This window comes from Ursus americanus, chromosome 2 (assembly GCF_024610735.1).
Source record: "Ursus americanus isolate L20-20 chromosome 2, mUrsAme1.1.p, whole genome shotgun sequence".
NCBI lineage: Eukaryota > Metazoa > Chordata > Mammalia > Carnivora > Ursidae > Ursus > Ursus americanus.
This window is the reverse complement of record NC_142128.1, coordinates 26,065,642-26,092,517: the sequence shown is the minus strand read 5'-3', so window position 1 is coordinate 26,092,517 and position 26,876 is coordinate 26,065,642. Positions and strand designations below refer to the sequence as shown.

General features: G+C 38.0%; 1 protein-coding gene across 6 annotated transcripts; it reads left to right on the top strand.

The window, feature by feature from the left end:
* Window positions 1-4: 4 nt before the first annotated feature.
* CCP110 (centriolar coiled-coil protein 110) lies at window positions 5-26,609 on the top strand. 6 transcript variants are annotated; one of them, XM_045770896.2, is made up of 17 exons: window positions 5-198; window positions 318-473; window positions 2,036-2,181; window positions 4,415-4,570; window positions 8,324-8,452; window positions 11,986-13,636; window positions 15,709-15,839; window positions 16,313-16,490; window positions 17,031-17,170; window positions 17,414-17,530; window positions 17,898-17,999; window positions 18,186-18,302; window positions 20,037-20,110; window positions 20,638-20,700; window positions 21,773-21,832; window positions 22,323-22,408; window positions 24,637-26,609. In XM_045770896.2, the coding sequence occupies exons 4-17, from the start codon at window positions 4,430-4,432 to the stop codon at window positions 24,687-24,689; spliced, it is 3,042 nt and encodes a 1,013-aa protein (XP_045626852.2). In that variant the 5' UTR covers window positions 5-198; window positions 318-473; window positions 2,036-2,181; window positions 4,415-4,429; the 3' UTR covers window positions 24,690-26,609. The 6 variants fall into 6 exon arrangements, with proteins under 6 accessions (XP_045626852.2, XP_045626851.2, XP_045626854.2 ...); XM_045770895.2 differs by lacking the exon at window positions 318-473; XM_045770898.2 differs by lacking the exons at window positions 318-473; window positions 2,036-2,181.
* Window positions 26,610-26,876: the final 267 nt, after the last annotated feature.

Sequence of the window (26,876 nt, the reverse complement as noted above, 5' to 3'; positions counted from 1 at the left end):
TGGAGTCCGGGCGGTGGCGGCGGCAGTGGCGGTTGCCAGGATCCCGCGTTGCCGCCTGAGACCCGTAATATGGCGGGGAGGAGAAGGAGAAGGAGGCGGCGGACCGAGCTGCGCTCTGTCAGTACAAATTGAGCTGTTTGCTTCCTGACAAGGCCCGTGGCGAGGGGAAAAAAGCCTGACCGGGCCGTGGGAGATCAGGTGTGTGCATAGGCGGTGGCTAGATAGATCCTCAGTGGTCCCCGTTGCGAGGCCACCGGGGGAGGCGGAATTGGCGCCCTGAGAGCTAAGGGTGAGCACTGTGCGGAACCCGAACGCAGGTGCTGGGCTCCAGGTCTTCGAGCGCAGAGAAAGGCGCCCGGTGTGAGGAGACAGGTGCGCGGGGACCGGCGACACTCGGCGCAGAGGTGATGCTCGGATGCTGGCGCTGCCCGGTGGGCCCTCGGGATGAAGCCTTATCAGAGGAGCTGGGAGAGGTGGGCGTGGGGAGCTGGGGTCAGGGCAGAGGGTCCCTGGCAAATAACCTCCGCACAGAGCCGGGAAATCACTTCCTGCTGATAAAACTGGACCGTTTTTCTTCTCCCAAGATGCTGGCGAGGGAGTCATCCTCAGGGTGTGCACTGGCCATTCTGAAAGCCGGTTACCACAACCAAAGGCCCTAGCTAGGAGTGCTGTTTATTCTGCCTTTGCGACTTTGGGGAATAAGCTTGAGGCTAATAAAGCAAATTCTCTTGATTGCCCCTGATGCTGCTGGGTGATTCCCACTCAGCTTCTATTTGGTTGTAATCCCAGTTCCCTAACTCCCAATTTAGGTAAGTGGAAGGCTCCTAGAAATTGATGGGAGGGGTCTGGAAACAACTAAATGAGGAAGATGCCCCCCTTTCCATGAATCCTACCAGGAACCAAGCACTGTCGCTGCCCTCCAGGAATTCATAATCTCATGATAAAAATCATAATAGTCATCATCCTCTTAATAATAAAGGCAGTCCCCGTTTATTGATGCTTTCTTCATGTCCTGTATTATGCTAATTGCCATACATGTATTAGTTCATTGAGTTCTTGAGACAGATACTCTGATTATCCCTGCATTACGTATGAGGAAATTGAGGCATAGAGATGGTAAGTAAATTGCCAAGAACACACAGCTAGTGTGTGCCCGAATAAGGAACCTCCCCCTTTGTTGTGTATACAAAAAGATTATGTCTTTGGGAGCACTGAGGGGTAAACAACCAGCTAGGATTAGAAATCAAGGCAAGATCTGTTATGTGTTACTTTTACCGTTCCCTTTAGTGACATTTCTGGTAGAATACTGTTGAGGAGCAGGTAGCAGAAGGATGAATCTCTGGGGTTTGCAAAGAGGCTCATTTGGAGAAGGGTCATGGTATAAATGGAGAAGACAAGGCATGTCTGAACTTGATGCAGCTGACAAATTATTAATTCAAGTGGACCAGTAATGCCTGATGGTAAAGTATGGGTCAGTAGATTTGTGGTTGGAGTGGCATTGTAGTCAAGGCTCTGTTAAAAAAAAAACAACAACTCTGCTGACAGGTAATTGTAGTGTGAGGAAACGAAGTGCCCTCTTGCTTAATCATATAGGACATGATGATCATTTTCTTTTTTTATTTTTTTTTTTAGGGAGGGAGAGAGAAAGAGAGAGAGAGCCAGGGGAAGGGGGAAGGGCAGTAGGAGAGGGACAGAGAACCCCAAACAGGCTCCACGCCCAGTGCAGAGCCTGGTGAGGTACTGGATCGCTCGACCCTGAGATCATGATGTGAGCCACAGTCAGGAGCCCAGTGCTTAACCAGCTGAGCCACACAGGCACCTGATGTTGCTCATTTTTCAAATGATTGCCTTTGCAGTTTAGATGTATTGGTTTCTTCAGAGAATAGGGTCATCCATGAAACTACCATTCTCTAAATTCCATTCTTCCTTGATAGCTTCTTTGCTATATAGTCCAATCTTTTTTTTTCTCCTGGTTTCTCCTGGTTTATTGTTTGAGCTAATTACCCTAATTCATTTATTCAATACTTTTATCAAGAGCCTACTGTGTGCTGACGCTGTTCTGTGTAATGGGGATTCAGTGGTGAGCAAGACTGAAAAGGTGCCTGTGCTTATGGAGCTTACGTTTTGGTGGAGGAAGACAGACAAAACCCAAGGAAATAAACAAGATAATTTCAGATAGTGGTAAGTGCCGTGAAAATTGGGAAACAGCAGGTCTATGTGATGTGATAGTGACTGATGTAGGGTTAATGTAGATGAGATCATCAGGGATGGCCTGAGGAGGGCAACATTCAAGTTGAGACTGAAGGATAGGAAAAATTCAGTCATGCTCTAGGATCATTTGATAATTTCCGTAATCAACCATATTAGCTCTTGTATTTGGGTATTTAATGCACTATCGTATGCCGTAGTTATGCTGTGATAATAATCTATTACTGTACATCTGCAATTTGCATGACATACGGGTCTTTTGAAGAGATGTGAATTTAACTTTCCAAAACAATGAGGCATTATCTATATGAGGTTGTTGAAGAAAAATAAAACTTGCCATAAGAATGTTTTATTCATGCCTTATATTTCTCAGAATTTCATGCTTTGCTTGTGTATCCATGGAAAGTATATTTCTTTCATTATATGAGTAATCTATTTGCGTTCCTGTAATGCTGGGTGCAGGGGTTGTGTTAAAAAATATTTTTGAGTGTTTTAGTAGAAATGGGATCATTTGAATTTCTCTTACATTTTAGCTTCTGCATATTTTGGTTGTTAAGACAGCATAATGGGGGTTGAAATCCAGACTGAAAAATGAGGCCTTGCTATGATTGTCATGCAGGAAGTTGTTGTGTTTTGTTTTTTTAACTTTTGCTTGTTTTATGAATATGTTTGCAAAACAATCTCATTTACACTCTAGAGATCCCTTTCTTTGAAATTAAACTCACACTTTGCATAAATCAAATACAGAAATAATTAGAATTGATGGAATGGTAGGAAGAAGTTTTGTTGATAGGAAGACTACCAAATGGTCAAAATTAGCAATATATCTTATTTTTTTCATAATCAAATCATAATAAGCTTTTTCTTCATTTCTAATTGTGCTATAATTTGGCCCTGACACTTTAGTATACTGAATTTTTAAATGCCTTGAGCCTTAAGACAGTATCATACTCCATCTTATTTCATCTCTGCGTATCCCACATCATCAGTTGAATTTTTCTCCCCTCACCTTCTTTGTTAATTGTTTTAAAATGAACACTTGAGGGAACATTATTATTATTATTATTTTAAAGATTTTATTTATTTATTTGACAGAGATAGAGACAGCTAGCGAGAGAGGGAACACAAGCAGGGGGAGTGGGAGAGGAAGAAGCAGGCTCCTAGTGGAGGAGCCTGATGTGGGGCTCGATCCCATAACGCCGGGATCACGCCCTGAGCCGAAGGCAGACGCTTAACTGCTGTGCCACCCAGGCGCCCCTTGAGGGAACATTATTGTATTAGTTTTTCTTTTTTCACAGATCATAATCTTGCTGTTGATGAGTCTGATGATATCGCTCTTTTTACTTTCCCTTGCTTGTTTAAAGGAAACAAAGCCAGACATAATGCTATGGAAACAGGCAATCAAATATTTAACACTAGCTAAATGAACGAACATGCTGGCTTATCCTTTCTGATTACCTTGAATTTTTATAGGCATCATCACAATTTTCCAGAAATTGTGAAATTACTGGGCTGATTGTTTTAAGTAGTTTGGTGGTGATTCCAATTTTCGACAATGAAATAGAATTAATACGAGAGCCAGTAAATACTCTCTTTTCTACCCCTGACTGATTTGGCTAGTAACCAGGGAGTCAAAGTATATTTTTGAGATGTGAAAGTAATAGACTTTGAACTCCATGATAACAAAAGAACTTTTAAAAGTAAGTATCCTCTTTTATGTAAATAGCCCTTTTGTGTGTCTCTCTCTCTTTCTCTCTCTCTCTCTTTTTTTTTTTTTTTGGCTACAAAAGCATTTCCACCTTTGTATGATTTAGTTTTTCTCGTGTAGATAAGTCCTGCTAAGGAAAATACAATATTCTATTTTATAATCTAAAGTTAGTAAAGTGGTATAGAACTTTTTTTCCTTTAAGAATTTTTCACCAGTGAGTTCTTAGTACTTTTTTGAACAAGTCATAGTTAAAGATTGGTTTATATACATATGTTCAGACATATTTACTACATGAAGCCAGGCTTAACTGGGTAGGATCTTGAGGTGCTTACCTATACTTAAGAATTAGCTGCTTCTCAGTGAAAAAAAAAAATTCTGGGAACGCCAATTTTAGGAATTGTGAATTCTAGAAATATTTCAGTGCTCAATAAAATTTGCCAAATAATTAAGATCTGTTTTTTTCCAGCACATTAAAAATGACATTTTTCTCTCTTATAGTGTAATTGTGGGAAGATGGAGGAGTATGAGAAATTCTGTGAGAATAGTCTTGCCAGAATCCAAGAGGCATCACTATCCACAGAAAGCTTTCTACCTGTCCAGTCTGAAAACGTCTCACTTATTCGCTTCCATGGAGTGGCTGTGCTTTCTCCACTGGTAAACATTCTTTGATTTTTAAATAATCTTTCTTTCTATAGTGAATCACTAAGGTAGTTTACAGAAAAACAAAAGAAAGGCTTATAAAGATTGGAAAAAATGCCTCTTATTCATAAGTAAAGAAAAACAAATGAGTTAGCATTTTTTTTTTATCTACCTGATTGGCGAAGATCTGATAAGACCTAGTGTTCCTTAGGTTGTGAGGAAAAGGTGCTTATATTGCATTTTTGCTGAGAGAAGCACTTGACTTTATTTTTTGGAGACCATTTTGGTAGTGTTCATCAGATTTTAAAAGTATATATAACTTTTGACTTAGCAGTTCCATTTTTGGGAATCTCTTAGACTTAAACTCATCTGTGCCTGAAGTATGTACAGGTTATGGAGTAGCATTGTTTAAAATAGCAAAAGATTAACAAACAACTTAAGTGACAGTAGTGGACTAGTTTAACGGACTGTGCTCCGTTTTATAGAATCTCATTTATGCAATTAAAATGAGTACAATAGACCTAAATGTGCAGGCATGGAAGGTTCTCCACAGTCTATTGTAAATCACTGCACACATCATGCTCTCAGGAGCAGGGTAGAATAGTGGTTAAAAGCCTGACTCTGGAGCCTTCTGGTCTTGGTTTAAATCATTGCTCTGGGGGCACATGGGTGGCTCAGTTGATTAAGGGTCTGTCTTTGGCTCCGGTCATGATCTCAGGGTCCTGGGATTGAGTCCCGAGTCCCGCTCCTTGCTCCACTGGGAGCCTGCTTCTCCCTCTTCCTGCCCCTGCGCATACTCTCACTCTCTCACTCTCTCTCTCTCTCTCAAATCTTTAAAAAAAAAAAAAAAAAAATCATTTCTCTGCTACTTACCTGCTGTGCAAACTTGCAGGTCCATTTTCTTTATTTGTTAAATGAGGATAAAAACAGTATCTATTTCACGGGTTTTGAGGATTAAATGATCTAATACATGTAAAATGCTTAGAACCTTACTTGGATCATAGGAGGTACTCATATATATGTTAACTATTTGGATTTTTATTTAAGAATATTCTTTCTCTGAGGAAGGATAAAGGAATACAGGATGAGAAGGAAGACACTATTCATTATAAACTCTTTCATACTGATTGGATGTTTTTAAAATGTGTGTAACTATTTAAAATCAGAAAATTAATTTAATTGAAAGAAACAGAAAAATTTTGTATAGCAGGAGTTAAAAGATCAATATTTTCTGCCAACTTTTTGTAATGAAATTTTCAAACATAAAGAAAAATAGGGTAGTACAGTGGCCACCCATATATGTACCATCTAGACTCAATGATTTTTAACATTTTTATCATCTGCTTTATCATGTTTGTGATTTTATATATATGTGTGTATATACATACATAGTCTTTTTGTTTTATTGCTGAGCCATTTGAAAATTGCAGTTACATAACACTTCTCCCTTAAATATTTTGATATACATATTCTAAAAATGAGGATATCCTTCTACATAAAACCCCAATACTATTATCACACTTTAAGAAAATTAGCAATAATTTTAATAGCATCTAATATTCGGTTCATATTTAGATTTCTGCATTTGTGCTCAAAATGTCTATTACAACTATTTTTTATTTCTAATCTGGGTCCAGTCAGAGTTCACAAATAGCATTAACTTGTTATGTTTTTTAAAATCTATTTTGATCTAGGGGCGGCTGGGTGGCTCAGTCGTTAAGCAACTGCCTTTGGCCCAGGGTGTGATCCCAGGGTCCTGGGATCGAGCCCCGCATCGGGCTCCCTGCTCCACTGGGAGCCTGCTTCTTCCTCTCCCACTCTGCCTGCTTGTGTTCCCTCTCTCGCTGGCTGTGTCTCTCTCTGTCAAATAAATAAATAAAATCTTGAAAAAATAAAAATAAAAAAATAAAATCTATTTTGGTCTAGAACAGCTCCTCTACCTCTTAAAATTTTTTTTTTAAAAAAGATTTTATTTTTAAGTGATCTCTACACCCAACATGGGGCTTGAACTTACAACCCTGAGACCAACTTAGCCAGCCAGGGGTCCCCCATTTTTTTTTTTTTTTGGTAAATGGTGAATTTTTATTTTTTTAGATATTTATTTATTTGTTAAAGATTTTATTTATTTGACAGAGAGAGACACAGCAAGAAAGGGAACACAAGCAGGGGGAGTGGGAGAGGGAGAGCAGGCTTCCCACTGAGTAGGGAGCCTGATGTGGGGCTCGATGCAGGGTTCGATCCCAGGACCCAGGGATCATGCCTGAGCCGAAGGCAGACGCTTAATGATTGAGTGACCCAAGCGCCCCAATGATGGTGAATTTTTAAAGAGACCAGGCCAGTTATCTTATAGAATGCCTTATTTTGGATGTGTCTAATTGTTTCTCCATGGTGATATTTTACTTGTCCTCTAGTACCTGTAGTTCCTATAAACTGGAAATTAAGGCTAAAAGTTTGATTAGAAAAAAATAAAAGTTTGATCAGAGTCAGGTTAAACATTTTTGGCAAGAATTCTTCGGAGCTGATGCCCTGTGCTCCATATTAAGTTAAATTAGAAGTTATATAATGTAGTTGTCCCTCTAGTAATGATGTTTAGTTTGAACACTTGCTTTTACAAGTGGTGACTGCCAGATAACTCTTGAAAGTATACATTTTCCCTTTTTTGGTAGCAAGTAAATTGTGGAATGATTCTTTGGTATCATGCAAATAAAAATTTTATAACCGGAACACCTGGGTGGCTCAGTCGGTTAAGTGTCTGCCTTTGGCTCAGGTCATGATCCCAGGGTCCTGGGCTCGAGTGTCTGTCAGGCTCCTAGCTCAGTGGGGAGCCTGCTTCTCCCTCTCCCTGCCGCTCCCCCTGCTTGTGCTCTCTCTCTCTGACAAACAAATAAATAAAATCTTTAAACACAATTTTTAAAAACATTTTTATCAGCTACTTTATAACCCGTCGCTTGATTAGTTTAATATGGACCAAAATATATGAGCCTTGTTGTTTAGGGTCTATGACTCCATCAGTTACAGCAAAATCTCATGTTTATGGACCTTAATCCATGATTTTATGTTGTATGTGATAGATGAACAGTGTAATTTTGGAATAATTTTTTATGACATGTTTTACATTTGCGTTAGTCTAAAATAAGCCGTGACTAAGCTTCTTAGAACTTAATAATTAAGATTTAAATAGACTAAAAAGATGTAATGCTTAGAAACTTCAATTTTTTTGTAAATTATATTTTTACTAGAAGGTACAATGAATTGGGACCAAATGTGTTCTGATTTTGTAGGCAAATAAAACATTATCTGTCTCTTTTATCATTAAGCCTTTAAACATTTTCTTGAAATAGCAAAGAGATAAAATGTACACTGGTTAGAATATTAGAAATTGAAGAATCTGACTCTGTGGAGTAAGATGCTGCCAAATGAAAAGCTCAGCAGTGGCCAAAAGGGCTTATTTTACCTCTCGTTTTAGAGCATTTGATAAGTAAACAGGTTTTTTCCTTTCTTTCAACTTTCTTATTCAGTTGAGAGTAATTTACATGCAGTTTTGATATGTGGCATACACTTGCATAACTCACACCCATATGGAACATTTTCATACCCACAGAAAGCTCTCCCTCGCCCCATCCCACTCATTACCCCCACCCGCTGTTCAGATTTCTTTCCCTGTGGTTTTACCTGTTGCACGTTTTAATCATTCTGGTTCAAAGCTTCCTGATTTTAAGATGTTTTTATATTCATGAGAAATAATTATGTATTTCTGATGTTTTGCAGCTTAACATTGAGAAAAGAAAGGAAATGCAACAAGAAAAGCAGAAAGCACTTGATATAGAAACGAGAAAGCATGTTTATAGGAAGAAAGCTCTGTTGACTCGGGTCCAGGAGATTCTTGAAAATGTTCAGGTATGTAATGTAGGCTTTTTAAAATTATAATTAAGAAATCATGAGGTACGCATTAATGATAATTTTTCAGAAATATGTTTGCACTTACTAGTTAGTTACCAATATATTTTACTGTTATATTTGAGAATCTTCGTGGTTTGTGATATTCCATTTCAGTTACTCCAGAGAACATTCACTTGCTTGTTAGTGATGCCCAGTACTTGAATCAGAGGGTACTTAGACAATGGAGCTCTTCCCTGAATATAATTGCTTATTGTCTGTGTCTTATGACTCTAAAAACACGGAATTCTCAGTGACAAAATGATAGAATTGGCCATTGTTGTTTACCTCTGAACTAATCAGACTATTGAGTCAATGACCTTATTCTCATTCTCTGCTAAAGTAAATAACTGCCCCCAATTTTCTTTTGGTGTAATTCTCTTAAGTACACAAATGCAATTTGGATTACATCAGTAGAATTGTGTGGATGCATCTTAGATCTAAACTGAAACCATTTAAACAATACATTCATGCCTTTTGCAGTTATTTTTATTTAGCCGAATTTAAATTTGTATAAACAATTTGTTTTAAGGTCTGGATTGTTTCATACTAAAAAAAACCTTGAATTACATTGAAAATAATTTCTGACATACATAGCTCTGTTTTGCTGGCAACATCTTAACATTTTTTCATAATCTTAGGGAGTTGTAGTTTGTGTAATTCATACTAGATGACACATGTACTGTGAACCTTAGGCTATTTCCCACTAACTGCTACCTTCATTTTTCTGTGGGTAGTAGATTTTAATTTGCAGATTATAATGGCTGTCCATATTAAGTTTAAAAAACATAATATGTAGGGGCGCCTGGGTGGCACAGCAGTTAAGCGTCTGCCTTCAGCTCAGGGCGTGATCCCGGCGTTATGGGATCGAGCCCCACATCAGGCTCCTCCACTAGGAGCCTGCTTCTTCCTCTCCCACTCCCCCTGCTTGTGTTCCCTCTCTCGCTGGCTGTCTCTATCTCTGTCAAATAAATAAATAAAATCTTTAAAAAAAAAAAAAAAATATATATATATATATATAATATGTAGCACGATAAGGGTAGGTTTTTAATTTACTAGATGTTTCCTATTATTGAAACAAAAATGGTTTATCATTGTTGCTCCAGTGAGGGAATATATCAAATATATGATTAATGAGATTGTTGAGTCTTAAAACTTCCAGCATTTAGTAGAGCATGTACAGTGTTAAACTAGAGAATAATGAATTAATTTTGCAGATAGAGAAATTTTATGTCGTGCAAATAGATGTCTGTAGTCTCTTTTACCTGTAAAACCTGTCATTCTATGATACATTTTTGTTGTCGTTGTCTTTTAAATTCTCTAACCAAAGGCTCATTTTAGTAGTGTACAAAAAACATAGCTGTAGCTGCTGTATATATAAATCTGAAATGTGAGATATTTTAGGGAAACAATTTATTTTACTTAAGCCTATGAACATGCTCATGGGTTTGGTGAATATGTTTCCCTTTTGTTTTATTTTGGTCTTGAGGTTGTGACTAAGTATACTTTGTTGTACTGTTTATTGCATAGTACCTGGAAACCATTGTATGTCTTGGGATTTGTAAGGTAAAACAGGAGTGCCATATGGTGTAGGAAAAAAAAACACATACATAACAACCTAAAAATCTTTTAATATTCAGGATTCTGGAGTCTGTATTGATATGATAATATGATAATTTCTGTCAGTTTAATATATGCTGGTATAATCTTTAAAAACCATCCTAGTTCACTTTTTATTTATTTAGATAGAAAATGTAATTTTATTTTTTCTGTTGGATCTCTTGTGTGTTAGTTCTCATTTCAGTTTATACATTTTTTAACTTATTTTGCTTGTTCTAAAACTCATTAACGGGTTGCTGTTTAAAATGACCATCAGTTAATCAAATTGAAATTTGCTTTGATGAATTGGATTTTAAGTTGAAAATTTTCTTATTTCTAAGTAACTTAAGCTACATGGCTAAGCTGTCATTCACTACAAATTTGCCTCATTATTTAGAAGGTTTTTAGTTAAAATCTGGTGTGAGTGTGTGGGTGGCAGGAGTCTAGTTGCTGAATTATTTTTGCTTAATATCCTAGGCAAGTTAGCCTTTGTTAAAGAAGAGTCATTCATGTAAGAAATTTATGGGGCGCCTGGGTGGCACAGTCGTTAAGCGTCTGCCTTCGGCTCAGGGCGTGATCCCGGCGTTATGGGATCGAGCCCCACATCAGGCTTCTCCGCTATGAGCCTGCTTCTTCCTCTCCCACTCCCCCTGCTTGTGTTCCCTCTCTCTCTGGCTGTCTCTAACTCTTCAAAAAAATAAAAATAAAATCTTAAAAAAAAAAGAAATTTAATTACTTGCTATTTTTCTCATACATCAGTATCCTTAGCTTTCATAGAAGGACCAGTTGGTGACTTTAATAACATATAATGCAGGGGCACCTGGGTGGATCAGTCAGTTAAACGTCTGCCTTTAGCTCAGGTCATGATCCCAGGGTCCTGGGATCGAACCTCCACATTGGGCTCCCTGTGCAGGGAGCCTGCTTCTCCCTCTCCCTGCTGCTCCCCCTGCTTATGCATGCATGCGCGTTCTCTCTCTGTCAAAGGAAGGAAAGAAGGAAGGAAGGAGGGAAGGAAGGAAGGAAGGAAAGAAGGAAGGAAGGAAGGAGTCTTTAAAAAGAATAACATGTAATACAGAAGAAAGTTAAAATCCATCTATTCCAGGATTACATTGTGTGTGGATATGTGAATGTATGTGTGTGTATACCTGTGCACATATGTACCTATTTGTATCAGATTAGATAATTTCCTTTTTTTCTTTTTTAATCTTTTTTTTTTTTAATTTTTTAATTTATTTATGTGACAGAGAGACAGCCAGCGAGAGAGGGAACACAGCAGGGGAGCGGGAGAGGAAGCAGCAGGCTCCCAGCGGAGGAGCCCGATGTGGGACTCGATCCCGGAACGCCGGGATCACGCCCTGAGCCGAAGGCAGACGCTTAACGACTGCGCTACCCAGGCGCCCCAATTTCCTTTTTTTCTTATATTCTTTTAATAAATAGGCTGGGATGACCAATAGATGTTTTTATTTTTTAAAATTATTTAAAATTTTTTAAATCAGTAGATATTAATAGTAATTTGAGCCCCATGTGATACAGGATACAATAGAAAAAGGTTATCTTAGTTTTTGTTTGTGTTTTCAAATATTAGAATATTTGAATTTTCTATTTCAATTTTATTTTAGGAAATAATGAAATCAAAGGCTTTTCTTGGAATGCCTGGGTGGCTCAGTCGGTTAAGCATCTGCCTTCAGCTCAGGTCATGATCCCAGGGTCCTGGGACTGACTCCCGAATCAGGCTCCTTACTTGGCAGGGAGCCTGCTTCTTCCTCTGCCTACTGCTCCCCCTGCTTGTGCTTGTGCGCGCTCTCTCTCTCTGACAAATAAATAAAATCTTTTTTTTTTTTTAAAGAGTTTTCTCTGCAGTGAGGAAATATTAATTTTTAAATTTCCTTTTCCAGGTTAGAAAAGCACCTAATGCCAGTGATTTTGATCCATGGGAGACTGAAACAGTTTACTCCGAATCAGAAGTCAGAAACTTGAATGTCCCTGCTACATTTCCAAATATCTTGCCAAGCCCTGCTGAACACTCTACTTTAGGAAAATTTGAAAAGATAACTGGAATTTTGCCATTGAATAATGAAGACCAATTTAAATCTAATGGGATAGATTTAGCTAGGGACTCAGAACTTAATTCTCTGAAGCACTGTGATAGTTCAGATATTATTACCCCTGTGGAAAATGAAGCTTCTGCAAAGATCCCCTCAGCAACCCCTCAGGAGACTCTTATGTCTGATGGTCTCTTCCCAACCAATGAAGAACAGGACCCCTCACTTTTGGAGGAAGTTACTCCGGATCCCTACATAATGAGTCTTCAGAACCTGATGAAAAAGTCAAAGGAATATATAGAAAGAGAACAATCTAGACGTAGTCTTAGAAGTAGTGCAAAGAGGAGTGTTCATGAGAGTCATTCAGATAAAGAAAACGAGGCTGTTAAAGTGACTGATTATGGGAAGGAGAAGGTGCAGTTGGCTGGCAGACACTGTGCTTCAGTGATTCCTGACAAACCGAGCCTTAATAAATCAAATGTTCTTCTCCAAGGTGCTTCCACTCAAGCAAACAGCCTGAATGCATCTGTTTTAGGTAGCTTTTCTAAAGTGGACATACCTGTACGAACTGGCCATCGCACTGTTTTAGACCCTGATTCTGATTTTAAAGTCATTCCCACTTTTGTTCCCGAAAATAACGTTATCAAAAGTCTTACTGGTTCATATGCCAAATTACCTAGTCCAGAGCCAAGCCTGAGTCCTAAAATGCATCGAAGGCATTCTAGGCCATCATCAGCATGTCATATACTTATAAATAACCCAATAAATGCCTGTGAGTTAAGTCCCAAAGGAAAAGAACAGACGGTAGGCTTAGTTGTTCAAGGTACTGATGAAAAAACAAATATACCGGAAACTGTGCCAAAGTTACCAGTTGATTTAGCAGGAGTTTGTCCAAGCAAGGTTTATGTCACCAAAAATGCATCTGAAGCCATGCAGGAGGTGGTTTTGGGTAAATCAAATCAGGTATGCCAGTCTTCAGGAAATCAGTTAGAAAACAAGGTCATTCATGGACTTGCTCTCGTGGAAGGTCAGTTAACGTCTGATGGGAGAGGACCACCCAAAATGGACAGCATGTGTACTGCAGTGCCGCGATTGCATGAGCCGTATGCCGCCAGTCAGTGTATAGTGAGTCCAAACTTTGGAGCCGTGAGCGCACTCAAGTCAGCCAGCGTGTTGGAGAAAAACGCCTGCAATGTACAAATGGAACTGAATAAATCTTATGATGTAAAAAACCCATCTCCTTTACTGATGCAAAACCAGAATACCGGACAGCAGATGGACACCCCTACAGTGTCCTGTGGAAATGAACCGTTTTTGGATAACAGTTTTGAGAGAGTTAAACGGAGACTTGATTTAGATGTTGATAGTTTGCAAAAGGAAAACTGCCCTTATGTCTTAGCAACTGGAATAGCTGAACAGGAAAGGCAGCATTTGCCAGAAAAACGATACCCCAAGGGATCCGTCCACATCAACAAGAATAAAATGTTAGAAAGTAGTTCCAAAGGTAAGGAAACTTTGAAGTATTTGATACCTGCCAACAGATGGCACTTTTACTGAATACTTTTAATTGACATTTTGAAAAACAGTAATAATTGCATCTGTTCATCAGGGTTTTTCATTTCATTTCTCTTATTGGAGAACCTATAATTAGCTATAGTCTATTGCCATTTGATAGGCTTTCTTAAAGCCTTTTCTTATTTAAAATATGAACCTTTCACAGTTCACTTTGTATCACAGAATATTGTTAATGACTGGAGGAAGAAGTTCTTGCATGAAACATTGCTCGTAGTTTTAATCTAGTGTAGTACTACGATGTCTTCCTTTTGGGCGGACAGTGGTTTCTAATGTTTTCATCAGTCTGTTTCATTTGTAATGAGATCTTCACGTAGTTGGTCCTTCAGCGAACACTTTAACATCAACTTATTAGAGAAAAATCACAAGGCTTTGTGAGTAGTGTTTTAAGAATAACATATTTATTGATAGAAACTGTTTCAAATTTCTTTTGTGTGTAGTGTTACATTAACAGAAACTTGTTAAAACATGCCTTTCTTCTTCATAACTCTTTAGTTTGTTGTCATGGTTCATAATTCTTCATTACAGATATGGAAGAAATGAGTCAAGTAAATGAAGTTCTTGGACATAAATATTTCAGCTCTAATGTGATCTACGTCTTCCTAAAAAAAAACCCTTCACATTCTGTAAAATTGCACACTAAAAATAACAGAGTTTATAGGAAAAATAGGGTTGGGACAGACTGTTTAAAATCCATGTAACTTTATAAGAACTTTAATAAAAACATCAGTGGATCCCTGGGGAGCCAGTGTGGATAATCTGGATGGACAGTGCAGCATGGCTGGAGGCTGTGTCTGTGAATACCAGAGGTTCAGAGCTAACCAAGGGCAGTCCTGGCAGAGCTTTAATAGGAGCATGGCCAGTGCGAGTGAGGGGAGGCCAATCACGGAGGCAGCCAGCTTGCCATCAGAGGAGCCCCTAGACAGTGCTCGTTTATGAAATTCTTAATATAGAGCTGAACGGACTCTCGCCATTGGTTGAATGATTGAGCTGAGGAGCTTTGTCCTTTTTTGGTGAAAGTTGTAATTCTACTCCCGCTTTTCCTGCTCCCCCTTGCCTATGAAAAATTGCACATGAACAAATGCAAATTGTTGTAGCTGAATAAAACGTATTTAGGAACAAATTATGGGAATACCATAGCAGATAGATAGTATGGTTATCCTCAGTGAAATATTTGGGAAGAATGATTCTTTGAATTCAGTTGAGTTGTGATGGGTCCGTGAACAGGTACTACATCTGTGTAATACTTGGTATTTCAACATCCCACAGTGTCTTACCACTTTCTATTCAGTAAGTTGCATAGTCATAATGGTTGAATAAATTTTTTAGTTAGTAATTTAAATATCTGAAATTTTAATACCCATTGTTTTTTGGAACCTGAAGCTGAGAAGCTTTACACTATCAAAGGAACATTTATTTAAAAAATCAAAACTTGGGGTGCCTGGGTGGTGCAGTCGTTAAGTGTCTGCCTTCAGCTCGGGGCATGATCCCGGCGTTCTGGGATTGAGCCCTGCATCAGGCTCCTCCGCTGGGAAACTGCTTCTTCCTCTCCTACTCCCCTTGCTTGTGTTCCCTCTCTCGCTGGCTGTCTCTCTCTGTCAAATAAATAAATAAAATCTTAAAAAAAAAAATCAAAACTAGAAGCTACAATACCAGAGATCCTGGAGAAGGACCAGAGTCAGAATAGAGGTGAGGTGCAGACAAGAATCACATCTTGAAGTCAATTTGAGTGAGGAGAATCTTGACTGAACAGATAGTCTTGGCTCCATCGGTTCAGATCATAGTTGAGGGAGTGGGGATGGTGGTGACAAGCAGGCCCTCACTTGGTAGCATGAAATGAAGGGCGTGGAGGAAGAGAATGTGGCTCAGACTGTGGACCTGGCTGGACCTTGATTGTGTTACGTTGGATCCAGGAATGTTCTTTGGTCAGAAGCATCATTTAAATTGACTGTGTATCAGACATTAGTAAATTTTCTAAATTTGAGGGGATGTGTTTCTTTTCAGAAGGTGAGGAGATATTAAAAAGCAAGATGTTAGCTTTTGAAGAAATGCGGAAGAGGCTAGAAGAACAGCACGCCCAGCAGTTATCACTACTCATAGCTGAGCAGGAACGGGAACAGGAAAGACTGCAGAAGGTGAGGAATTAAAATGTAGGGAGATGGGGCTGGTAAGTGGAATTTTGCCGGGGATACTATGAATTTTGATCATGTATAGGATACTTGTAATTTCTTCCCCTGTATATCTTAATCTAAGAGGGCGATTGATTTTGATACATGGATATTGCCAAAATGTGAGGTTTAATATTTAGCTCCTTATCTAAAAATAAATGCATAACTTATCAAAAGGACATTTGATTGAATCCTTGACTCAAAATGCTTAATATTTTTCAAAGATATTTTATATATTGATGCTGAACTATGCATTCTGCAAGAGTGTACTGTAAGAGGAAGGATACTTGTTTTAAGATTTCACTGGAGGTAGGAAAACTTGAAATTAATCATTTGCTGATAATTATCCATTACTTTTAGCTAAGCCTCAAATGATGGTATTTTGGGATAGAATGCAACAGAAGATGTAGCATGTTCTATAATACACTGTTAATCTACAGGAAATAGAAGAACAGGAGAAAATGTTAAAAGAGAAGAAGGTGAATGCAGCTGAAGCATCTGAGTCGAGCATTAATAATGCAGTGGACTTAGAGTGGAGAAAAATAAGTGAGTCTGGATTTCTGGAAACAATGCTGTCTCAGGTGGACTCGCTCCATCCTTCAAACTCAAATAGTTCTGGTAAATATTTTTAAAAATTCTCTTCTGTTTGAAAAAATTATCCCTATAGTAAGATATTTTACTTGGCACACTTTAAAACTGTAGCTCCATCCTTTAAGTAATCCCATGTCCAGCTGCCCAGTAACTAGTGAAAAACGAAATGATAGCAGATCAAAGACTGGCGAGCAGGTGTTCGTGAGAAAAGCCACCTCAGCAAGGAAAATATCCCGAAATTTGACTCAGAGCCCAGTCTTTGTTTATTCATGCAGCAGGTGATATGCTTCAACTGAAAACACAGTTTGCTGTCTCCCCAGTGATCTTGAATTACATCTGATTCTTCAGACGCAGCAAGAGCTTATCTTCACATCTTCAATTACCCTGAGATGCTGTTTGCGTTGAAAAGATCCATCTGGTGCAGAAGCTTAAAGGCCATAAATATTTTAAGTCTGCATGTGGACCTGTGTCAGAGGCAGTTGTTATTAGCGAGTCACAAGTGTTTGGATGTTCTGCATATTCTGGTTATATGACGTCAAGTGTAATACTGTACATCTATTCCTCTAGGTTTCACAAATTCTGCCCTGCAGCATAGCTTTGCTTCTGCAAGTGAAGCACCCTTCTACCTCTGGGGGTCATCAACTAGTGGCTTGACCAAACTTTCAGTTCCAAGGCCTTTTGGAAGGGCCAAACCTAAATGGTCTCAGGTGGGCAAACTTATTCATATTTATGTGTCTGTCTATTTAGCTATATTTTTTAAAGAGGTACATTATCTTAGGTTGTACAGATGAGGACAGGTGTTTGTCCCCTACATCAAATAGCTTAGCTCTTCCCGGAGATGAAGCTACACAGAGCATATGTGCTCATATGTGGAATTTTGTTCATTGTAATAGATGAAGGAGTATAAGGCTCAGATTCTTAAATCATTTTGTCTGTCTTATTTCTTCTAGGTTTTCAGTCCGGAAGTACAAACAAAATTTAACAAGATAACTGCAGTGGCAAAAGGATTTCTTACTCGTAGGCTTATGCAGACAGATAAGCTGAAACAACTTCGCCAAACTGTAAAAGTAAGGAGCTGGTCCCTTGTTCCTCTTTTTGCTTCTGGCTCAGTTTCTCAGTCCAGCGACAGCTAGTCACTAGCTAGAGATGATGCATTAGTTCACCACTTAGGAAGAGCAAACATTTCTTAGTCACTGCAATGTAGGTGGTTATAGAAATCTGATTAATCTCATTCAAATGATATTTTAAAGTATGTAGATGGAATATTTTGTGTGTGTCTCTCTTCAAAGTGAGTGCCATTTGATTTCTGCTAAGTAATAGTTTTATGTTCTTAGTAATTTTGAATTGGCTGAGAAAAAAAAAATCAAAAGGAAATTCCAGTGATCGTGAGTCTTTCTAGAAAAGTGGTTTTTGAAGGAGTATTTCTTCTTCCAGGACACAATGGAATTCATAAGGAGTTTTCAGTCAGAAGCGCCATTGAAGAGAGGCATTGTTTCAGCGCAAGATGCTTCTCTTCAGGAAAGAGTGTTAGCTCAGGTAAATGCACGTATCCTGAAGGCTTTTAGGAGGTGGAAATTTATCTCTCCCTTCATTTAAACACTGAAAATAGGTTTTAATTAACACTTTAAGCTTTTTCACTTAAACGTGAAAGTGAACCTAATATTACTGAAATCTGACCTCATCTTTTTAAATGGGTACAATATTTTCTTCTTTTGAACCTAGTTGCGAGCTGCCCTGTATGGTATTCATGACATATTCTTTGTAATGGATGCAGCTGAAAGAATGTCTATTCTCCATCATGACCGAGAAGTTCGCAAAGAGAAAATGCTCAGGCAAATGGTATGTTATATGATTTTTTTAATGAGTGAGTGGAAAAGAAAAACTATTTCTTCTATGCTCACAGAACTTCTGGTACTTCTAATACCAGATTGTGAGTTTTTCCCCCCACGCTGACCACTTCTTCCACACCAGTGACGTGTCCTACAGTTCACTTCAGTTCTGATAGTATCTGCTTGAAGTTAAGAGTCAGATACTACAAGGTAAGGAGGCGGTTAAGACTCCCTATCCAGTCTCAGGTTGTCACTTATATTTCTGACCGACCAGCTGTAAAACAGGATTCCCACAACCCTGTCTTTGGGTTTGATAATTTTCTAGAATGGCTCATAGTAGTTAGGGGATTTATGGGTTTATTATATGATAAGGGACATAATTAAGGATATAGATGAACCACTAGATGAAGAGACACATAGCGCAGGGACTGGAAGGGCCCCCAGGGCAGGAGCTTCTGTCCCCCATGGAGTTGGAGCGTGCCATCTTCCCAGCACATGGATGCGTTCACTAACCTGTAAGCTCTCTGAAGTCCGTGCTTTAGGTATTTTTATGGAGGATTTATCATGTAGGCATGATCAACTCAATCTCTAGCCCCTCTCTTGTCTCTGGAAGATAAGGGGGTAAGCTTCTACTCCTGCCTGGTCTTCCTGATAAATAACCTGCACCTGTGAGCCCCCAAAAGTCGTCTCATTAGAACAAAAGATGCTCCTATCACCCAGAAAAATTCCAAAGGACTTAGGAGCTCTGTGTCAGGAACTGAGGTCAAAGACCAAATATTAGAACAAAAGATGCTTTTACCATTACTGTGTCAGCTTACAAGGGTTTTAGCAGCTCTGTGTTAGGAACTGGGGTCAAAGATCAAATATTAGCAGGAACCAGGGGCAGAGACCAATATATTTATTTCTTCTTATTTCACAATGAGGTTCTTCTGGGTTTGGGGTAATTGATACCAATCTCATTCTCTTATTTTGGCTTCAGCACCCTCCCTACAGTTCTTTTTTTTTTTTTTTTTTTTTTTTTTTTAAGATTTTATGTATTTGACAGAAAGAGGCAGGGAGAGAGGGAACACAAGCAGGGGGAGTGGGAGAGGGAGAAGCAGGCTTCCCGCTGAGCAGGGAGCTGGATGTGATGCGGGGCTCGATCCCAGAACTCTGGGATCATGACCTGAGCCAAAGACAGACGCTAAACTGAGCCACCCAGGCGCCGCCCTCCCTACAATTCTTAAGCACAGACAATTCCCAGAATTATCTAACACTTAACTCTGTAGACAGATTTTAAAGAATTGGGTATTGTTTGTTGATTGGATTTTGGAGTGGAAGCTTTGAATGTTGTTTGGATGACTTATAAAAAACTATCATTGAAAAAACAAAAATAAAAACAAAAATAAAAAACAAACAAAAAAACTATCATTGACTCTTGATTGAATTTCCTTGAAACCATCACGTAGATTTTGTCTTTTTGGAAACCAGAGTTATTTGAAATCTGTCAGAGTGTTGGAGGTGTGTGGTTTGAATCAGTGACTTTAATGTGGTTGACAAAAGAAGCTAAATTTATATTATTTCATTGGGAAAAATAATTTTAATTATTTAATTTAAGAACTTGGACTGCTTTAGTTCTAAAGACAGACTAAGTTAAAGTTCCAAATGTTAGTAAGAGAAGGTTTTCCATGCAGTTTGCGATCATCCTATATCATTTTAGTGATATTACTGGTACCTCTGATGCTTTTCGGTTTGTATTTTCAAGGACAAAATGAAAAGTCCACGAGTGGCCCTGTCGGCTGCAACACAGAAGTCTCTCGATAGGAAGAAGTACATGAAGTAAGTTTTCTCTGTTTCATGTCTTATTAACTCAGTTATTAGCAAAGCAATAAATTTTAGTCATCTGTTGGTCTCTTTGTGTATTCGAATTAGAAAAAAGTTCACTTTTCTATAGCTGAACTGATAGAAATCCTTTTTTTATATAAAGTTTTATTCAGGTGGTAAAATCTGATTCCATCCTTAGGTAAATGTATCAACTACTAAATTTGACAGCATTCAACTTGTGTCATCGATAGCCACTCAGCCTTGAAAATAGTTAATTTTTATATTCAGCATTAATTTTACATCTTTTGAATATATTCATTTTCTAATATGCGAAAGACTTCATAGGAGGGAAACCTAATGCAAAGAACATCCTAATAGTAAGCTGCTTCTTTCTGGAAAGTAATCTCCAGTGCGCTGAGTAGAGTTGAGTAGTACGGCAACGTGTAAATGATTTGTTTCTGTCAGCCTGCATCACATCAGTAAGCGTTTTCTCTCCCTTCTAAATACATTGTTTGTGTGTCCTTATTTTTACGTTGTGTTAGAGCTGCTGAAATGGGAATGCCAAATAAGAAATTTCTGGTTAAACAAAATCCTTCTGAAACAAGGTAAGAAAAATCACTTCGTCTCCTTGAGAAGCTATTTATTGATTTAAAAATAAAATAAAAGAAAATTTTACAAATCCCGAGCTTACTTTCTGTTGATTTAGTTCTAACTTTAGATCAGTAAACACTCCCTGAAGAGGATTGAAGAGGGGCTGAGATCCATATTAACACTGGGTCATGAACCTGGTTACATGTCAGAGCAGATGTTTCTGGAGCTTTCTTTAGGATATGCCGTCTCAGGTAGAAATTTCAGCCCCCTATGTCCCGAGTTCCGTTCACAGTCCAGGCCTTACTTAATAGGGTCGCCTGGGTGGCTCATTCAGTTAAGTGTCTACCATAGGCTCAGGTCATGATCCTGGGGTCCTGGGATCAAGCCCCATGTAGGGCTCCCTGCTCAGTGGGGAGCCTGCTTCTCCCTGTCCCTCTGCCCTGCTCCCCCAGCTTGTGTGCACTCCCTCACTATCTCAGATAAAGAAATAAAATCTTTAAAAAAATAAAAACCTTAGAAAGCTAGCTTGATATTTCTGACCTATTTTCTACTTTTACAAGAGTGATGTTACTTGGGTGTTTGAAAGGAAAAGTTCGTTTTTTTAAAGTATATAAATAAATTATCTAAAAACACAAGGATTAAAGGCTTATGTTGGACATCTTGATAAAAACCTAAGATTTAGGGGCGCCTGGGTGGCTCAGTTTTTATGCGTCTGCCTTCAGCTCAGGTCATGATGCCAGGGTCCTGGGATCGAGCCCCATATCAGGCTCCCCGCTCAGCGGGAAGCCTGCTTCTCCCTTTCCCACTCTGCCTGCTTGTGTTCCCTCTCTCGCTGTATCTCTCTCTGTCAAGTAAATAAAATCTTTAAAAACAACAACAACAAAAAAACACCTAAGATTTGGGCTCTTGGTGAGCAAAATATAATTACCATATTAATATGCTTCAGTTTGATTTGCTATGCGGTATTATTATATTGGCCTGTCTGCATAGATGACTTCCATCTCATCTTTCATCCATAAAAGAAAATGAGGGGGGGAATGAATTTATGTCATTCTCTTTTGAATTAACTTTTTACTTTGTCAACAGAGTCCTTCAGCCAAACCAAGGACAGAATGCACCTGTTCACAGGCTACTTAGTAGACAAGGGTAAGAATGCCACTCCTGGGTATTTAAAAACATCCAAATCAAGATTAGCTTTGAGTGGAAAACATAATTTAGTGCTCATTACATTAACTATTTTACAGATGTGATTTGTTCATAGCTTTATGAAGATCTTTTAAAGTTTTGTGTTCAAAGATACCCCTTTGGTGTACTGTTGTGTATTATATCTTAATTATCATCTTACGTTGGCATGTTTTTACTTTTCATTTCATATCATTTTGCTCATTAAGTATTGTAAGCATCCATACAGTAAGTTCAGCATCACCAAAGTGATTCTCCAACAACGTACAAGCCTTGGTTCTAGTCCCCTGCGGAAGCAGAGTGTAGTTTCCTTGCTGTGCGCATGCGTGAGACTTACGGCCTTTTCAAGCTTATTTGTACTTTGAACTGTTGATGCACTATGGTTGCTTTCTTTGAATGTTGAAAATTTAGACCTTAATGCAAGTGACTTATTAATTTTTTTATATTCAATTAGAACCCCTAAGACATCAGTGAAGGGGGTTGTGCAAAATAGACAGAAGTCTTCACAGAGCAGAGTGCCTAACAGAGCGCCTGTTTCAGGTGTGTAGCAAATGAGTTCCTGAAGCCCGTTCAACAGAAGGACGTGCGAGCTGCCCCGTGCTGCAGGCCACACTAGTGCAGTATCTTGTCTTGCCTTGCCACCATAATTCGGGCATATTCATACACTGTGTTAGTATTTTGTGGCGGTCACGAGATCGTACTAAACCTGTGGTTCCGATCTTGATTCTGTTATGAAACACTATACATTTTTTAATCCGAAAAATTTGTAGAATTATACATGCTTAATTCAGAAAACCTTTTTATAAGCAAGTAAAGTGTAATAATCTGATGCCTAAATCTCTGCGTGTTTGTTCAGCTTTGGAGAAGTGTATCACCCAGGAATATTTGTATCTGCACATAAAGCGATGAACAATTTCTCCCTCTGGCCACAAGATCACATGTGAATATGCCAGGTTGGGGGGGGGGTAAGTTTTGTTTTTGTTATTTTATGGATTTTAAATTGTTTATGGTGGCAAGAAGACAAATTCAGTAATAAGCTAACGCAAAGCTGTTAAGCTAATGTTTTAATATTTTGTAGGTATCTTTGTTAAGACACTTTGATAAGCTTACCAAGAATTATGTGATCCATTAAAAATACTTTCAAAATGCTTTGCTTTAACTGCACTGCTTTCTAAACATTTAAAAGAAACCTAAATTAATCACTGCAGTGAAGATTAAATCTCTAATCAATTCTGACCTTCCCATCGATATGCAATTAGGCATATTTTAGAGCTTTTATTACTAAGTGATTTCCTCCAAATTAGGAGGGAATGAACAACATAACTTTTTTCGTGTTATTGCTGTTTGTTCACATAAAAAGAGGGAATGAGGTATACTGATCATAACTTTGAAATGATTGCTGACTTTTTGCATGTATATAGTAAATTTAATTCATAATGTTGCATATGTAGAGTATGATAAAAAAGTCATCTTTTGGAAGTCGCCGTGAGTGACAGTCAGTGGAGTTGTTTTAAAGGAGATTATGTAGTTGAAGATCCTGCTTATTCCAGAGGTGGTCAGAATCAGCTGGTTTGAAAGGTTACTCGAAGAACTCAGACCAAACACCAGATCTGTTGCTTGTGATGTGGAATTTTAAGACCTTTTCAATTTTTTCCCCATATTAGAGTTATATATTGGGATAAATCCTGGCCAGTTGGTGATTCATTGAGGAATTAGTATTGTTTTGTGTGATATTCTCCGCTTGCCACGTGACGACTATCCATGTTCTTGTCTCATGCATTTCATCTCCACTGTCTGTCCCTCGTGAATCTGTAAGAAAAAGAGCAAGTAATACTCAACAGTATGAAGGATAAATAGGAGGTCATTGCAGTTAGGAATGTACCGAAGTTCAGTGTGTAGAAGTAGTGTGGCTTAATTGCATTGCATCGTAATTATTAATACAAACGAACTTAACATGTATAATTATATATCTAAACAAGTACAAAATTTCCCATTTTTTCTAAAGATTTATTTGTATGTGAGTGCCTTATTTAGACAATTGAGTAAGACTAAAGATTTTTATCATTTTACATAGATTGAAAATTTGGGATATGACTGATTAAAATTCTCACTATGAATCTCAACATAGAAATCCATAGTGGCAGCTGAACAGATTATTCTTTCCTGCTTAGATTTTTAATGGCCTGGATTATGTTTCAGACAAACTTGAAATTTATGCTTTATTTTGATCTGCATGGAGAATGAACCCTTTATTAAGCAATTTCTAGAAAGCTCATTTTTGTTGTGATGATAGACTTTCATACTCTTAGACCGAAGTAGTGTGCTAAGGGGATCAAAGCACTTAAAGTTGTTTATAGTTCTTAGAAACTAAATTGCAATCTCTGATCTCATGTTTTAAAACATTTGCTCATTTGATGTCTTGTGCTTGACTCAGGAGTTTATAGTGACATTCAGAAGCCGCTAATTAAAGCAAAGTAGAAGCAGTAATGCAAAATGGTTGTTAAGTAAAACAACAAATCAGGTGTAATTGGGTTCTCAGAGTCTGCTTCTGGCTGCTGCTTAGGCACGTGACTTACTCTCCCATGTCTCGGTTTTATTATCCTTAAAAAAGTAGTCAACAGTTCCTACCTCGGGATTATTTTATGTAAGGATTAAGTATGATCATGTATATCGCTTAGCTTGGTGCCTGGTATATAGTGAACATTCGTTAATTGGAATTATGGAAAAATTGACATTGAGAAATAATATTAGTTTTGCTCTATTTTTAGGAGTATATGCAGGAAAAATCCAAAGAAAGCGGCCAAATGTTGCGACAATTTAAGAAGACAACATTCGTTAGGATAAACAAGGGGCGGGTGGGGGGCTTCATGCTTAACAAAATAGTTAAGGGAAAATACCCTGCCCAGGACTCTTTAGTTAACCCTGGACTGTTTACTCAGGCAAAGTGACATCAAAGGGCTGAGCAATTATCTGCAAACTTGATCAGTCTGGCGAATTCATTCCCTACACCCTCATTATCCTCTTAACAGTAGGTTTGGGTGAAGACACAGTAGTATTTAGTAATCGACCATCTCTTTGCTTAACCTGTACAAACATAAGTTTGCTTTCTGTACCCAGATGTCTGCTGAGAACGTTTTTTGTAAATTTCAAGGACATTTGGGTTTATTTCTATAAAATGTCGAAAAGGTGTGATAAATTACAAATAAGTTTGGAAATACAAATTTCATTCATCTCTGCATACTGATTGCTAAATTTGGTAAACAAATTAGATACTGTTCTGTTCGAGGGGAAATTACTGCAGAAGACTGTTTTTCTCTGGTTTTGTAAAATTTAAACACTGATTAATCTCTCAGAATTCATATTCTTGGACTTACAGGATAACCTCATAGGAGAAAACACTTGACTGTTGATTGTGGTCTATCCAGAATTTACCACAAAAGTAGCCGGGGGCCACCATTTTGGTCAACAGTATACATTCCTCTTAACCGCTAGTTGTCTGGTGCAGAAATGTTAGATTTAATGTAGGTTACCCCAGTACTCTTGGAAACACTTCTCCTAAATCATAAAATCTTTCTGTGGAGGGTAACAAATTAGGGAGGTAGCACAATCTTCTTGAATGTAGGAGTACCTAGGAGTGAGTCAGTGCATCCATTTCTGTAAACTAGAGTCACACCGCATGCGCTTCTGTTTTCTTGGTGGTCTGCGTATTTTGTTCCTTCACAGTCTGTTTTTTCTAGCTTGCCTGATTTAGGAGACACTAAAGGGCTATACAATAACAGAAAGTTCAGATTTTCCAATGGGATAGTAATATTGTCGAGTTGAAATTCTGCATTACTTAAGAGGCACTGATGTTTAAGGTTTTCATCACTAATGTATTCATTTAAAACATAAACCAAAACATGTTACCAAGGGAACATGATTTTATGAAAGAGAACGTCACTGTTAATTTATCATGCCATTTCCAAAAAGGGCTTTGTGCTTCTCACATAAAATTGGGACTGTGTACATTTACTCTTTCTAACTTGAATTTTAAATGATACTGGTATTTTGAAAATGCAGACTATTATATTCTTAATATCCTTTTAAGAAGGTGGAGATAAAGATTGTTTTCTCCAATTTTCTGTCCCATTTAAAATTTAGCTATTACATCCAGCCGTAGACAGACAATAATAATCTACTCTGGGTGTAAACTTGATTTTCTTTATTGAGATATGTATCATTTATCATTTATTGAATGAGTGAGCCAGGAAATCAGAAGACGGTCAAAAATATCTGAGTTACCAATTTTTTATTTGTAGGCAAAGTATATCAGAATATCTTAATATGATAAACTGTGCGTTATCATTCTGAAAGCTCAGGATACAGCTTACTCATATCATTGTGGGTCTTTCCAGAAAGAAAGACAGATGCTACAAGTTTTGTGTGCACTAATGCAAATTAGCTAAAACAAATGGTATGTTTTGGAGAAAGTTAAAAAAGTAGCTTTAGATCAAGGTTGAGAAATGGGAGTGTTTTTTTTTTAAGATAAAAGTGTGTGTTTTACACATTTTAATGTTCACAGCTTTTTCTCATAAAAGTGCCAGACATTGTTTTGTGCTTTTAATGGATTTTTTATTTATATACATTATTTTTGTTATTTTTACTTTGAGTGGAATGTCCATTAACGTAAATTGTATTTATTTTTATACTTTAATTTTCACTAGTTTTGCTTCTAGGCAAAAGGCAAAATAAACTTTTCATCTTAAAAGAAATCTAGTTTGATCTTTATTTATCAAGGAAAGGACCATTAAGGGATAGATACTGAAAAATTTCTGGCCAAAACATTAATACTGTCACGATCTTTTTGATAATTGAAAGTCCTATGAAAGGTATATCCCACTATTTAATGTGTAACCTATACCAGGGCTTCGTCCAGCATTTGATTTTGCATTAATCGGAAAGGAGAGTTCACGGGCCAAGGGGAGGGAATGCTGAGGTTGAAGCTTATATTAAGGCTGATTATAATTAG